At 30.8% G+C, this 17,028-nt stretch overlaps 1 protein-coding gene across 2 annotated transcripts in view; it reads left to right on the top strand.

The window, feature by feature from the left end:
- trp (transient receptor potential) overlaps positions 1–17,028 on the top strand; it is a 176,601-nt gene that overhangs the window by 81,966 nt on the left and 77,607 nt on the right. For both annotated transcript variants that reach the window (XM_075378421.1, XM_075378420.1), the window contains exons 7-9: positions 489–659; positions 7,462–7,696; positions 11,005–11,157. In XM_075378421.1, the coding sequence (XP_075234536.1) occupies positions 489–659; positions 7,462–7,696; positions 11,005–11,157 (559 nt within the window). The remainder of the gene's footprint in view (positions 1–488; positions 660–7,461; positions 7,697–11,004; positions 11,158–17,028) is intronic.

Here is a 17,028-nt window from a genome sequence, read left to right as displayed (position 1 = left end):
TACTTTAGATAAATATTTAAAAAAAAAAAGAAAGACTGCTTCTTAGGACAAATATTATTTATATATTTTAATATAAATCATTTTCCTTCGAAGTAAATATTCTCACATTTTATACTTTATTCATGGACATCAATAAAAATTTAGTTTTCTAATTTACGGGGTACAAGAGCTGCAGTAATTAAAATAATTATTTTTTTTTCCGTAGCCGAAACCCGAGAGTAGTTTAAACTCAATATGCTACTGTATATTAATAATAAATAAAGAAAATATTATTCCATCCAAACAAACCGAGACAAAACAATATATATATCAAACTTTTATAACTTAATTCAGCTAAGCATTGTGTTTTAAAGTCAAATATCATATTTCATTTTAATTTTAATTCAATAATTTGTGTGTACATAAGATACAAAAAAAAAAGGATCTATTTATTACATTATAAATATAATTTAATGTTAATTTTTTTTATTTTGTGAAATAAAAAACAGGAAATGAAAGGATTGGTTCAAACATTTGCAACATCATTATTAGATCACGTTCGTACATCGAATGAATTAGAAATAATGTTGAACTACAGTGACACAGCAGATATATGGGAACCCGGACAAAAACAGACGCTGGAAAGGTTAAAATTAGCCATCAAATATAAACAGAAAATGGTAAGTTATTAAAATTATTTTAAGGTATTTTATACATACATACGCGCGCGCGCTCACACACACACACACACACGCGCGCGCGTTTTATACGCGTATATTCATGCGTGTATATATATATACACGCATGAAAATAAAAACATAAAGAAACGAATTACTTGTACCCAGATTCTAGATTCCCTTCTTATTAGTTATTTAAGGCTGTGTCTCACCTATCTAGTTGCTTTTACAATGTAGTATTCAATTCTACAGATTATATTAACAAATGATATTATATTTTTCGGAGAAGAACGCTGTCTGAGTGAAGGAGGGAAGGGGCTAAATTTGTCTGGAACGTAGTTGCCAGACTATAAATAATATCCTTTTTACTTACAAACAGATAGAAGTATCCATAGTAATTTGCAGGATACATTATTGTGCATAGGCGACGAGTCTATAATATTACGTTCGCTTAAGTAACAGTGGTTATGGTAAATAATGGTGGCTTACTGTTTTGGCTATAACCGATACAAATTTATAAATTAGGTTCCCTCCCGACAAAATCTAACGTTCAACTTCTAAAAAAAATACATTAGTAAATCAATATACTATGTTTTAAATGATCCACACGCTGTTGAACCGTATTTAAAAAAATTTAAGCGATACCAAAAATTATGTTCTATTTTCTGATAAATATTGGTCTTTTTTTTATTGATCGTCCAAATATTAATACAGTCGAACCTCGATATTACGAAAACCTCGATATTACAATTCTTTACTGCATTTTAATAAAAATACGTATAAATTTACCTCTGTTTAAGGTATTCACACTGTATTAGGTATTCACTGTACCTAAATTGTACCCGTATACAAACACAAAGTATTCTTGCTTGGCAACAGTCAAGAATGACAGGTTATTTTTATTGAACTGGTAAAGCGAAAATTCTCAACATTCTCTTATAACCCATTAATAATAAAATTCTAACAAAAGATTTAAACACGTGTTCTGCTGCAGTTTCTCTCTGCCAATACATTAAAGTAGCAGAATTTTCCTAAATTCATTCATTAAAGTAGCAAAATTTCCTAAATTTTCCTAAATTAATTAACGCAGAGCACTAAAATTACTGTGAAAACTTTAATTCGTTTATCTAAACGAGACATTTAACTACAGTACGAAGATATAACAAATAGAATTCTTAGAAAACTCCCTCTATTTAACGAATTCCCCGGGATTCTCGATTTCGTTACTTACAGGTTCGAATGTAATTCATGTCATTAACGATTTTAAAAGAAAATAAAGGTTAATAATTATTATTATGGAAAAAAATTTAGAGTACTTATAGATGATATTAATTCAGAATAGAAAACAAATTAAATCTGATAGTTATTTTTTAACGATTAAATACCTTTTATTAAAGTATTTTGATTGAACGTTTTTTTAAGTATTTTGTTAGAACGTATTTTTAAACTATCGTTCCAAAAAATTAATAACATGTACACCGGTAATTAATGTTGTCTACAATTTAATGAATAAAAATATATTATTTAGATGAATCCGTATCGTCAAATTTCATTTTCACATCTAAATTTTCATTTTTCAAACTGAATTTTGACAAGTCCAGTTTGAGTTTTATTCTTGGCTCCACAGATGTCTAAATTATAAAATTTATGTGTCAAATTATTAATATAAAAAGGATATTGTTACAGTAATAATTTGTATACGTACAGTACAGAGTGATTCACAAAGAATGTAACAAATTTTCAGGACGTATTTTAGAGATGAAAATAAAGAAGAAAGTTCATATAAACATAGTTTAGACGAATATCCTCAACTGGCGAAAATTTTCACCCTGATTTCTATGCCTTCGGTAAAATTTAGCCAGACTGTAATTCTTCGAATTTAGAGAGAAATTTAGTGATTTTATACAAAAAAAATAGATCCTAAAAGAATTTTATTTGTATTTTTTTAAAATCTGGGGTAAAAAAAAACAAAAGATTGAGTTCGTAAAATTAGACTATATTTTTTCGGCATAAAATATCTTTGTTAAATGTATAATAAACATACAATAGTTTTAAACAAAACTTGTAGAAAATCTGGTTCCGAGAAAAATGATAAAAATAAAATTCATAGAAACTAAATACAAATGATAGAATGTTGTAGTTAATTAAGCGCAAAACATCAAAAAACAATTTTGAACAAAATTGCTGTCAACTTGTCAATTGTTTGTTCAAAAACAATTTTGAACAATTTTCTTCTATTTTTTTTCAGATAAAATCTGTTACAAAATTGCTAAATTTCGGTTCCAAGAATAACAACCTGGCTTAATTTTCCTGAAGGCACATAAGTCAGGAGGAAATCTTTTTCGCCCTGTTCGAAACTAGCTCTCCTCTTTTTCTGTTTAGCCCCCGGAACCACCGTAAGATAATACTTCAGAGGATGAATGAGGGTGATATGAATGAATACAGTCTCAGGTCGATACCGTTCCTGAGATGTGTGATTATTTGAAACCCAACCACCAAAGAACACCGATATCCACGATCTAGTATTCAAATTTGTATGAATAACTGCCTTTACTAGGATTTGAACCTTAGAACTCTCGACTTCGAAATCAGCTCATTTGCGATGGCGTTTTAACCATTAGACAGCAAAAACCTGGCTAACGAAGCGTTTCCGAACCTATGTTTATATGAATTTTCTTCTACTTCTACTTCTTTTCTTCTTCTTCTTCTACTTTTCTACTTCCGATTTTTTCCTTTGGAGCTACTTAAAGGAGAGAGTTTATGTATCTAATCCCTACAATATTGATGAACTGAAGGTGAACATTAAACGAGAAATCAACGCAATTGACAACAACGTTTTGCGTCAGACGACTCTCAATATGAACACTCGAGCACAAAAGTGCATCGATGCCCACGGTGGTCATTTTGAATATCTTTTGTAACAAAAAGGTAAATAGATGCAACATTTATGTTTTTCTTATTAAATTTATCCGTATCATTCATAAAATTTCATTCCAACATAATCTAACAATTCTGCAGCGGTTACGTTATAGGTTCGGTTTTATGTTGCTAACCTGTTTATATAGATTTTATATATGTATATATATATAAATAAATTATGAAATTTGTAATCAAAATGTCAATTTTATTACTTATATCGTTATTATTGCCGATATAAATAAAACCAATGAATTGTTAAGTAGTATTTACCTTCTTTTTATTAGTACGTAAGTAATATCGCTGAAGTAACTGTAAATTCAGCTTAACTGATATGAGCAAGGTTAATCTTTATACTTTATGCAAATGCCAACAAAGTTTTTCTACTTTAAGAAAGAGTGAATAGGGACCAGTGAGTTGAAGAGAAATGAACTCTGTTCATATTTTTAACAATTTTCTTTAGATATAATTATTTCGGGTGAATTCTGTAAACCGGAGTTATGCACCATGTTTTTTTTTTATTTTTCAAGTATAATCTGATGTTTGTTTACGTGTAATGAAGCGTAAGAAACAATAAGGTACTTGATAAATCTTAAGAAATCGACGAGAGAAACAAAACAAAAACGTCTTGAGAAACTTTTCATTCATATTATTACTTGTATTTAATTAAGTACAATTAGTAGATGAAAATTAACCTTAGTTAATAATTTATAGTACAGTTGACTTAACGTATTTGATTTATATTGAGTAAGGGATTCTGAAATATCAATTTCACCCTTGATTTCCTTTCTTTCTACGGTCATTCTATTTTCCTCTTTAATTCTCTGGAAGATATATTTACATAAATCAGTGATGAAGCTGTAGAAATTATCGTAAATGTAAACATATAAATGAAACCACCTTCTCTTGAATTTATACCTGTTCAACGGTTTACGACTCTTCATTATCCTATTATTATACTGTATTGTGTACTCTTGTTTTGAATAAATGTATATGTATGTACCTAAAATATGTTATTTGATTCTTCTGTTAGTTATTCCTCACGTAAAGGCGTTTATTTATGATATAATTTCATTCATTGATATAGGAAACCCACACACACATATACCTATTTCCATGGTATTCAGTTTACCTATCCCTAGATAGGTACTGGATAGAATATGTACTCCTCAGTACATAACGAGTTTTTACATTCAGAAAAAGATACGTTATTTGTATCAGTGTCTCTTATTTAATATGACTTTAACGCGTATAAAACATGTTAAGTGTAGTGCAATTAATTGATAGTAATATTTGCTTTACTTTAGAGTATTAATGTTCAATATACATGTAAAAGGTAATATAGTAAAACTGTATCTTGTATGACTGAATGTCACCAAAAAGATTCCAAGTTTTAGTTTTGAGTTTTATTTTCCTTTTTGACCTTTGTTTTAATAAGTTTTTATTATATGATTAATACTAATTTTACACCTTATCAGTTTTATTATTTTGGAGTTATATTACCCTTTTATTAACAAAATTTCGGGCGATGATAACGCTCAGGCGTTTTTCGCTCCCAAACCCCCCCCCCCAAAAAATTCCAAAGACTTGACACGATGTTTCGTTAACAATGTTTGTAAAAGAACTCCCCGGTTTCATGTATTATTTTAACAGGATTATATATAAAACATTACTTACATGAATATATATCCTGAAAGGTTAAATTCTGAAGTTTTTCTTTTGGTATTCAATACACTTTGATATGTGTACCACTCGTTGCCCTGCACACATCTAGATGGTACTTTCCAGCATGACGGGTTTAATGGATGCTACTGTCACAATAATTCTCGCTAGTAAATGGTTAATACGAGGGTTTTTTTTTCAAGGTCCGATCGGTCGCGAAATAAAAGCTCGCGCAAAACTCGGATGAACCTTTGCGCATATATGTTGCACAACGTTTCTAGTATGGTCTTCAAATCACGACGCGTCACTTCCTTTAGTTCTGAACGCGCAGCTAGCACGTAAACATGTCTACGACAATAGCATGTCCCGCCAAGTACGTGCGGTAATTCGATTTCTTCAGGCTGAGGGATGTAATGCAACTGAAATTCATCGACGAATAAGTAATGTGTACGGTGAAACTTCAATTAATGACAGCAAAGTGTGACAATGGTGCAGGAACTTTAAAGCAGGACGTGCAGATGTTCATGATGCAGGCGGTCAGGGAAGGAAGCGCGTGTCAACCGATGATCTCGTTGAGCGAGTGGATGAGGCGATTCGAGAAAATCGTCGGTTCACAATTTCTGTATTGAGTGATTCATTTCCTGAAATTTCAAGGTCAGCTCTCCACACCATTGTGAGTGAGAAACTTCAGTACCGCAAACTGTGTGCGAGATGGATTCTCAAGATGCTGTCCGATCATCACAAAACAATGAGAATGGACACGCCTCCCTAACGTTTCTCCACCGCTATCACAATGAAGGAGAAGATTTTTTGAATAAAATTGTCACAGGGGACGAGACATGTGTCCATTTCGAAACTGAAGAAACAAAAGAACAATCCAAACAGTGGATGGATTCTCATTCTCCCAATAAACCGAAGAAGTTCAAGCAAACCTTCTCCAACAGAAAGTGTATGGCTACTGTGTTCTGGGACCGGAATGGAGTTCTCTTGGTGGAATTCACGGAACGTGGCACGACCATCACTGCAGCCTCATACTGCGTGACTCTTCAACGGCTACGAAGGACAATTCAGAATAAGCGGAGGGGAATGTTGTCATCAGGCATTGTCTTTCTCCATGACAATGCTCGGCCGCACACTGCAGCTATAACAAAGAAGCTCCTGCAGCGTTTTCGTCGGGAAGTATTTGATCACCCACCATACAGCCCGGACTTGACTCCAACCGATTTTCACCTCTTTGCTCACATGACACGCTGGCTAGGAGGACAACATTTTGGCACAGACATTGAGCTGCAGACCAGCGTAGAAATATGGCTGAAAACAGAGGCGGCTCCGTTCTATGACGAGGGTATTGGAAAGTTGGTAGCACGCTACGACAAATGTCTAAATCGGAGTGGCGACTATGTAGAGAAATAGCGTAATTATGTAAGTACTTGTTACAAATAAAAACTTTTTATTTTCACTGTGGTTTTAATTTCGTGACCTATCGGACCTTGAAAAAAAAAATAACCCTTGTATCACGCATTTGCTCCGAGTAAACACTGTTTTTCGCAAACCCCCCACAAAAAGAATTCTAGTGGGGTCATGTCTGGGCTCCTTGGTGACCAGTATCTCTGAATGTCGAAATAATTTAAAAACTTTGTAAATCGGTTGAGATTAACCTCTATAACACGAATTACTCATAACTGGAAGTAATTTATTGTTCCTTTGTGATTTGAATTATCGAGAGCCAACTGTAGGAGAGTTTATAGTATGGTAAAACTACTATTTTACATTTCGGTAAGATTAAGAATTTTGGTTCGTATTTTTTTAAATTAATTCATTTAAATATTTTCCCCGTACATGATTTAATAGGAGAAATTAAATAAATCGTAAGAAAAGTATTTCATGTGATGTGCAGTTTCCGTCAAATCTTATTTCATTATAAAACTAATATTTTCGTAATACTTAATAATTAATTATTGCAGTCATGCTATATATAAATCACTCGGAAATTAAATACTTTATCAACTATAAATCATAACGCTAATTCTCGTTTGGAATAACAAATACGTTTACGTTCATGTTTTCCAACATGAATTTAGAAATTCTTCAAGTCTAATTATTTATTATCTTTATAGTATATTAAAAAATTAAATTAAATTGAATTGTATTTCAACTGTTAAAAATTATATACTCAACTTAATTGTTGAAAAGAGAAATAATAATCTTACTTTTATTTTAATTGCAGTTTGTTGCGCATCCCAATGTTCAACAATTACTAGCAGCAATATGGTACGAAGGTTTACCAGGATTTAGACGTAAAAGTATGCCATTACAGTTGGTAGAAGTGGGAAAAATTGGCGCTATGTTTCCAGTATATAGCTCAATATACATGATGTCACCGAATTCAAAAATGGGTTTATTTATTAAAAAACCGTTTGTTAAATTTATTATGCATTCAGCATCATACGCATTTTTTCTATGTAAGTATAACAGAATTATGTATAATATTTACATAAAAAGGGTCAGACAAAAGTTTGAAATACAGGGCGTTTCATAAAATTCTTCGGAGTTTCATAAATTCATTAACAAAAAAACTATTCCACTCATAAGAATAAAACTAGAACTTTACGAAAGAGTACTACCATTAAGTTTTAACAATGGAGTGGTTTCGAAACGCGTCAACATATAATAAAAGAATGAAGTTCAAGAAAGGTATACGTAAAAACTATAGACATCTTAGCAGAAAAGATAATAGTTATTGTTTTCTTAATAACAACGATTTTTCAGAATGTGTAGTTTTGGAGGCGTGAAACAAAAAAAAGTTTTTTCTAAAAATATTAATATACAGGTTAAAAATACAATTTTCTCTAAATTCTAACACCCTTTCAATAAGGGTTAAAATAATAAGAAAAATACAATTTTTAAAGACTTTTTCATTTTTAAATGCGGGGTCTATAATTTAAAAAAATTGTAGACTTTTTTGATAACGCCATATACGAAATATAAAAGATATTTAAATCTAAGGAAGGTAGAGTAAAAAAAAAAAAAAAAATGCAATTTTAAGAGGTGGAATTTGAATTTAAAAACATATTTTTGGATTATTTATACATGTATTGTAGGTAAAAGATTTGCTTTAATAAAGTTTTCTCTAACATACTTCTAAATAAAATCGAATCGATTTTTTACAATATTCCTTAACCACCTAACGAATTTTGATAAAAATTAATATGATCACTGCCCCATACATATAAATATTTGAGCCAAATTTGAAGAAAGTCGTTCCGGTCAATCCTGAGTTATTAGACCAAATTCAGTGTGACACATACGTACATAAAAGTAGATATTACATATTTTTTTTGGTCTTGATGAACTAATTGGATTCTAAAACGTAAAGATTTGCAAAAAAACAAGAGACCCCCATTTATTGTAATGATGACCATATTTTCCCGTTTCATATAATTATTTTAGCTATATATATACCTACCCACCGGCTTGGTCTAGTGGTGAACGCGTCTTCCCAAATCAGCTGATTTGGAAGTCGAGAGTTCCAGCGTTCAAGTTAAATTATTTTTATACGGATTTCAATACTACATCTTGGAAACCCATGTTCTTTGACGGTTGAGTTTCAATTAACCATACATCTCAGGAATGGTCGAACTGAGACTAAACAAAACTACAGTTCATTTACACTCATACATATCACCCTCATTCATCCTCTGAAGTATTATCTGAAAGGTAATTACCGGAGGCTAAACAGGAAAAAAGAAAGCTATATTCGCTGGAACCCATCGGGTTGGTCTAGTGGTGAACGCGTCTTCCCAAATCAGCTGATTTGGAAGTTTTGAGTTCCAGCGTTCTAGTCCTACTAAAGTAGTTACTTTTATACGGATTTGAATACTAGATCGTGGATACCGGTGTTCTTGGTGATTGGCTTTCAATTAACCACACATCTCAAGAATGGTTAAACTGGGACTGTACAAGACTACACTTCATTTACATTCATACATATATCATCCTCAATCATCCTCTGAAGTAATACCTGAAGGATAATTCCCAGAGGATAAACAGGAAAATGAAAGAAGAAAAAGCTATATTTGCTGGAAAAGTAACTATTTAATATTATTATTATTGTAATTTTCGAATAGTCTTTACAACGGTGTTTTTTTAATATAAAAGTTATTTTTTTTATTTTACTTACAAACTGGCTTATAGGGAGTTGAATTTTTTCAATTTATGCTGTTCTTGTTTTTCTCGCTGTGCATTTTTATATTTGTTTATATATTATATTTTTTTGTTTAAATTCTCAATTTGATTTAATTCTTATTTTTACTTTTTAGAGTGTTTTTCTAATTTGTTTCCTTTTTTTATTAATTTTATTATTAATATTATTACTTAAATAAAAGCTTTTTTAAAAAATTATTATTTTTTTTTTTTTTTTGTCTTCAGTCATTTGACTGGTTTGATGCAGCTCTCCAAGATTCCCTATCTAGTGCTAGTCGTTTCATTTCAGTATACCCTCTACATCCTACATCCCCAACAATTTGTTTTACATACTCCAAACGTGGCCTGCCTACACAATTTTTCCCTTCTACCTGTCCTTCCAATATTAAAGCGACTATTCCAGGATGCCTTAATATGTGGCTTATAAGTCTGTCTCTTCTTTTAACTATATTTTTCCAAATGCTACTTTCTTCATCTATTTGCCGCAATACCTCTTCATTTGTCACTTTATCCACCCATCTGATTTTTAACATTCTCCTATAGCACCACATTTCAAAAGCTTCTAATCTTTTCTTCTCAGATACTCCGATTGTCCAAGTTTCACTTCCATATAAAGCGACACTCCAAAAATACACTTTCAAAAATCTTTTCCTGACATTTAAATTCATTTTTGATGTAAACAAATTATATTTCTTACTGAAGGCTCGTTTAGCTTGTGCTATTCGGCATTTTATATCGCTCCTGCTTCGTCCATCTTTAGTAATTTTACTTCCCAAATAACAAAATTCTTCTACCTCCATAATCTTTTCTCCTCCTATTTTCACATTCAGCGGTCCATCTTTGTTATTTCTACTACATTTCATTACTTTTGTTTTGTTCTTGTTTATTTTCATGCGATAGTTTTTGCGTAGGACTTCATCTATGCAATTCATTGTTTCTTCTAAATCCTTTTTACTCTCGGCTAGAATTACTATATCATCAGCAAATCGTAGCATCTTTATATTTTCACCTTGTACTGTTACTCCGAATCTAAATTGTTCTTTAACATCATTAACTGCTAGTTCCATGTAAAGATTAAAAAGTAACGGTGATAGGGAACATCCTTGTCGGACTCCCTTTCTTATTAGGGCTTCTTTCTTATGTTCTTCAATTGTTATTGTTGCTGTTTGGTTCCTGTACATGTTAGCAATTGTTCTTCTATCTCTGTATTTGAACCCTAATTTTTTTAAAATGCTGAACATTTTATTCCAGTCTACGTTATCGTAGATTGATAGAATTTTTTATATGTAATCAAATATATTTTTGTAATTTTTTTTGTATTTTTTTTTACATATATTCAGACTTATACCAACTTATACAATATAACTTTGTTATATTGTAAAATTTTTTACTTTTTTTAATATTATTCTCCTGTAGTATTTTAAATCATCTCATTATTCCCCTTTCTTTTTAATTTCATTACATTTGTTTTACTATCTTTTTTTTTTTAAATGAATTTCATCCGCAACAAAAAAATAAAATATTAATTTTATATTTAATGAATCCTCTAATGTATTATTTTTTATAGCTTTGCTTGGTGCAGCATCTCAACGCTTAGAATATTTGCTTATCGAATGGTTTGGTCCAAAATGGTTAAAAGAGATTATAATGGAAAGAAGAAGAAAGGAGCGCGGTTCAATTCCCGGATTAGTAGAGTCTTGCGTCATCATGTATGTGTTCAGTAAGTAATAAAAATTTATTCTATTTACTTGTAATAAAAGAAAAATACAATTAATTAAAAAATAATATTAATAAAAATAATTTTTTAATTTCTTAAAAATTTCGAGAAAAATTAATTTTAAATTATTATTCTGATATTATATTATTTCAGAAACAATTCCAGTTTAAAAAATCTGATGTGGATACCACATGACTTCCCTGCATTCCTATTAAATTACATATACACATTTTTCTGTACTTCATTTAAACTTATTTCATTTGAAAGTGAGATACGAGCTTCCAATTCATTAATAAAGTGGACAGTTACACAATTTCTAAAATAATAGTTTTTATTAACATCAAATATTTATACAATTATTAATTCAACAATCTTAGCTGAAATATTAGGATAGAGTAAAAGTCACTTTATTACTCCTGTTACTATATCATATTATTCGTATCTTTGTGAGTTGCTGATTAACAAAAGTTTTAGATTTCTGGTGTGTTGTATGAACAAAGGTTAATAATAATTAAACTTTTAGGGAACTCCTGTATACAGGTTAGAAATGTTAATTTTTGCCTAAACTTAAACAAAAATTCCACAATAATTAAATAAAATTACACTAGAAAATCCAAAAATAATACGATCTAAATTATAATTTTCAATTAATATTAATAATCAGTTGTTTCACCGAATCTATTCCATATACACATATGTAATAATTCCTATTAAATTACATAAAAAGATTTTTAAAAGTACATAAAATTAGTATAACTTCAGATTTTTTCATTATTGAATTATAAATTATTTATTGTAATTTTTTTTACAGTCACGAGTTAATAATTATTTATAAATAAATATAATTAACATAAAAAAAGGATATAAAATCTGATTCGAACCGATGTCCTTCTTATACTCATAGATCCAGATATTTCATTAATTAAATTTTCATTTGGCTATAACTCTGGAACCAATAAAACTAAGTACCACTTATATCGTTGAAAAGCTCTCAATAATGTCTTATTACTACAGTTAAGAAAAAGTTAAAAATCCAATTTTATTTTGGATTTTGGGTTTTTTTGGACACTTTTGGTTCAGTCGATTGCAATCAAAAGAGGAGGTGGTGCACAACTACTAGATGTTTCAACAGCCTAATTCTAAAATTTCAACATCCTATGGCTAATCGTTTTTGAGTTACACGAGATACATTCGTCTGTACAGACATCACGCCAAAACTAGTCAAAATGGATTCAAGGATGGTCAAAGTGGATATTTTCCTAAAAATCTGAAAACCGTAATTTTACGCGATCACAATACTTCGTACAAGAAAGTAAAAAGGAGCCCTATCGTTGGACAACGTTCTCTCTTTTCACTGTGACTTTTTCTCTCCTTTTCATTCCCTAAATACATTTTTTCAGCTGCACCTATATAATAAGGGGTAACGGGGTAAGGGAGAGAGAGAGAGAAAGAAATAATTTTAAGGCAAATATTGCTGTTTGTATTACCACACACAATATTTGTGTAATAGTAGATTACGCAACGAGCCTATAATGTTAGCCATTAATGCAAGTGTGTGAAGTTACGACATTCGATAAGGCTTGTGTCGTAATTTTCGCAAGAGGCTATTATAGACAGTTGTAAACCGTATTTTTTCTACGGCTAAAAAAATATTGGGATTATTGATTTGTGGCGTTATTAGTCATAAGTTCTGTCTTTTATTTAATAACGATCGGTGCTACAGATAATTCTTCCTCAGAATCCGACATAATTAACAAAAGTATAAAGAGTGTAATATAGAAGAAATTAAGTTATCTGTCGGTGTGCTTTCAAATGAAGCTCTGCTTACTAACTATTGAATCGGATTAAAATCAAAATAAAAAAGTTGACAATACAGTTGTTTACCATGCACGGCTTACACACACAACTTAATTAAAAATATTTATCATTTTATTTAAATATAATATTTTCTCGTTTATTTCATTCAATGGTTCTAACTAAAACACGCGCACACGTCGTATTTAATTCGCGCGGGTGTGGCGGTACCAGCGGCGACGGTTGACACTAACTAAACTAATGTAATTTCACAATTTACACAAAACAAATTTTGCTTGTAAGGTCAGCAAACTGTTATAGCTGCGAGGATTAACGCACCAGGTTCCGAGTCTACTGGGCGATTATTAAGACCCGGCCAGAACGAGTAACATTTTTACACTTTAAATATTATTCTTTTATTTAATTTTACCGCTCACCTGTGACGTCACAACATAGCAGACGACTGCAACAGCATTCTTTGGGGATGCGATTTTGTAAATTTTTTTCCAAATATTATTTTCTAATCGTTAACATATGTGCCTAAGTAAAATATGACCATAATTAGGCGAAATCTTAATATACTTGATCTTGCACTACAGCCTCTCCCCGTTGACCTTTTAATTGAAAATTTAATGGCATAAATGTCACGTATATAGAAGTAATCTGACCAAGTTTGGTCAAAATCGGTCCAGTAGTTCTGAAAATATAAGGTTACTTATAGGCCAAAACAGAACACACGTACATACGAACATTTAACACCCGGTTGTTTTTGACTCCTTTGATGAGAAAAGTCAAGATCCGGTGAAAACCGGATATACCTAAATCGGACCGATTACAATACTTTTTCTTCTAGAACTATAGCGCTGTTATAGCACTATCTAGACGGGAAAGTAAAACTGTTGATACATTAAAGAATACTCTGACTTCTGATCGGTCAGTCGTTGATAAGCTTTTGATCGGTTGAACGCCTGTATCATAATCAAAATCTATTTCATAATGACCCTCATTACAATATAGGTTCCAGCCGAGTAATTCAAAAGTTACAGCCTTAGAAAAAATATAATTTGGTGATATATATAAACTCTATATATATCTTATTTTAATAAATACCTGATAATTAATCAGTGTGCTGTTACAAATGCAATCGTTGAAGTATAAGTATAAAAGTATTTTGTAAAAGTGCGTAATGCAAATATAAGAAAAGAATTGATTAATTTAATTCTAAAGGAATATTTATTATATAATAAATGTAATGATTTAAATGCAAAATAATTTAAAATAAAACATTAATTAAATAAAAATGAAAATTTTCAGAATACCATTCCTTAATTACGTATAGGGAGGAGAAGAATATTAAAAGAAAACTGTCTCCCTTCTCATTATGAGTTGTTATAAATCAATATTTCTTTCAATCGTTTAAAACACACACACACAAACAGAACGCAAACCAATCAATCTACATTGATAATAAAATCTACCCTGAATACCTGTAATGAAATAATTAAGAGAAATTTAAAAGTAAAATATACAACTAAATAAATGAGTATTTCATTTCTTAAACAGTTATCATCAGTAAACAATATCGTCATAGGAATTCCAGATTTGATCTGGTGAAATAAATTTTTGTAATTTCATGTATCACCATTATTTTTACACCATTACAAAGCACATATATCACAATTTAAATATGACAAATAATATCTGGCATATATACATCACGACATGCTCCGCATCCAGTTACACTATCGATGAGATTTTTCATAAACCTGCTCCTCAATTTCGCCGATGAACCGTCGACTGTCCTCCTTGAGATACGGAAATGTTTGTGGTTTGTTTTTTATAAATTTGCAATTTTCAAAAAATCTGCCAAAGAAAGAATTCGCACAGAAATTAAATCGTATGAACTAGATGGTTAATTTTGGTCGCCTTTGCTAAAAAAAAAATACAGTCTACGAATTTTTACTGCAATAAGGCACTCGTTTTGTAAGCGAGACAGCTTTGCTTGTACCACAACTGTTAAATAAGATTAATACCGTTAAAAAAGCCCACAAAAAATACGTAATCGTTTTCGGTAAATTTTTCCAATTACTATCATAGCATTTCCATCTTTACCTTGAAAAAAGTAAGAGATTACTCAATCGGATAAAAATACACACAAAACGGTAATTTGTGGATACATCACCATGTTATCACTTACTCTACGGTTTTATGTTTCCGAAATGCGGCAGGTTTGTTTATACATAACAAATAAATACCAAAAAAAAAAAAGATTGTAAGTCGCTCGAGTTGAAAATACGCTGAATCACAGAAGATGATTTTATTTGTATCTCTAAATATCTCCAAACATCGTTCGACAAACCGTCTCCGTTGCAAATAATCAGTCGGTTTCAATTTTGAGTTAACTAAATTTTTACTTCCTTGTACGAAGTAAAGGGAGTATTGTGAACGCGAAATATTTCGGTTATCAAATTTCAACGGAAATATCCATTTTGACTATCCTTAAATTCATTTTGACCAGTTTCGGGATGACGTCTGTACGTACGTGCGTATGTAAATCGCATAACCAAAAAATGGTTAGTCGTAGAATGTTATAATTTTGAATTTAGGACAGTTGTTACATCTAGTTGTGCAGCTCCCTTTTTGATTGCAATCAACTGGACCAAAAAAGACCAAAATCGAATGTTTTTTTTTAATTTGGACTTTTTCTTAATAAACTTTCATTTTAAAAAAATTAGGATTCAAATACAGAGATAGAAGAACAATTGCTAACATGTACAGAAACCAAACAGCAACAGTAATAATTGAAGAACATAAGAAAGAAGCCGTAATAAGAAAGGGAGTCCGACAAGGATGTTCCCTATCTCCGTTACTTTTTAATCTTTACATGGAACTAGCAGTTAATGATGTTAAAAACAATTTAGATTCGGAGTAACAGTACAAGGTGAAAAGATAAAGATGCTACGATTTGCTGATGATATAGTAATTCTAGCCTAGATGGACGAAGCAGAAGCGATATAAAATGCCGAATAGCACAAGCTAAACGAGCCTTCAGTAAGAAATATAATTTGTTTACATCAAAAATTAATTTAAATGTCAGGAAAAGATTTTTGAAAGTGTATGTTTGGAGTGTCGCTTTATATGGAAGTGAAACTTGGACAATCGGAGTATCTGAGAAGGAAAGATTAGAAGCTTTTGAAATGTGGTGCTATAGGAGAATGTTGAAAATCAGATGGGTGGATAAAGTGACAAATGAAGAGGTATTGCGGCAAATAGATGAAGAAAGAAGCATTTGGAAAAATATAGTTAAAAGAAGAGACAGACTTATAAGCCAGATACTAAGGCATCCTGGAATAGTCGCTTTGATATTGGAAGGACAGGTAGAAGGAAAAAATTGTGTAGGCAGGCCACGTTTGGAATATGTAAAACAAATTGTTAGGGATGTAGGATGTAGAGGGTATACTGAAATGAAACGACTAGCACTAGATAGGGAATCTTGGAGAGCTGCATCAAACCAGTCAAATGACTGAAGACAAAAAAAAAACTTTCATTGAGAGGTTTTAAACGATATAAGCGATACTTATTTTCACTGGTTTCAGAGTTATAGCTAAATAAAATTTTAATTAATGAAATATTTGGATCTTAGAAGGGAAAAGCACATCGGTTCAAATCCGACTTCATATACATATACTTTTTTTTAATTTAAATATATTGATTTATTAATAATTATTAACCTCTGATTGAAAAAAGATATGAAAAAAATCAGAAGTTATTAGTGAAATATAAATTTTCTGTACTTTTTATTTTAATTCAAACATTTTTACAGAAGTTAATAATTATTAATAAATCAATATAGTTAAATTAAAAAAAAAAGTTAAAAAAAAATATATATATATATATATATATATGAAGTCGGATTCGAACTTATGAGTACATGATTACGGATCCGACACGTTCCCACTTACACCAAATAACTAATTGAACGACGCGAAATAAAATTAATATATAAACTAATATAAAATGCTGATACGGACACCATAAAAAAATATGATGCATGTAGTGTCCCCCATATGCAATTGCGTG

The sequence above is a fragment of the Lycorma delicatula genome, chromosome 11 (assembly GCF_047948215.1).
Source record: "Lycorma delicatula isolate Av1 chromosome 11, ASM4794821v1, whole genome shotgun sequence".
Taxonomy (NCBI): Eukaryota; Metazoa; Arthropoda; class Insecta; order Hemiptera; family Fulgoridae; genus Lycorma; species Lycorma delicatula.
The sequence above is the reverse complement of the archived record's forward strand: the minus strand, read 5'-3'. Positions and strand labels throughout refer to the sequence as shown.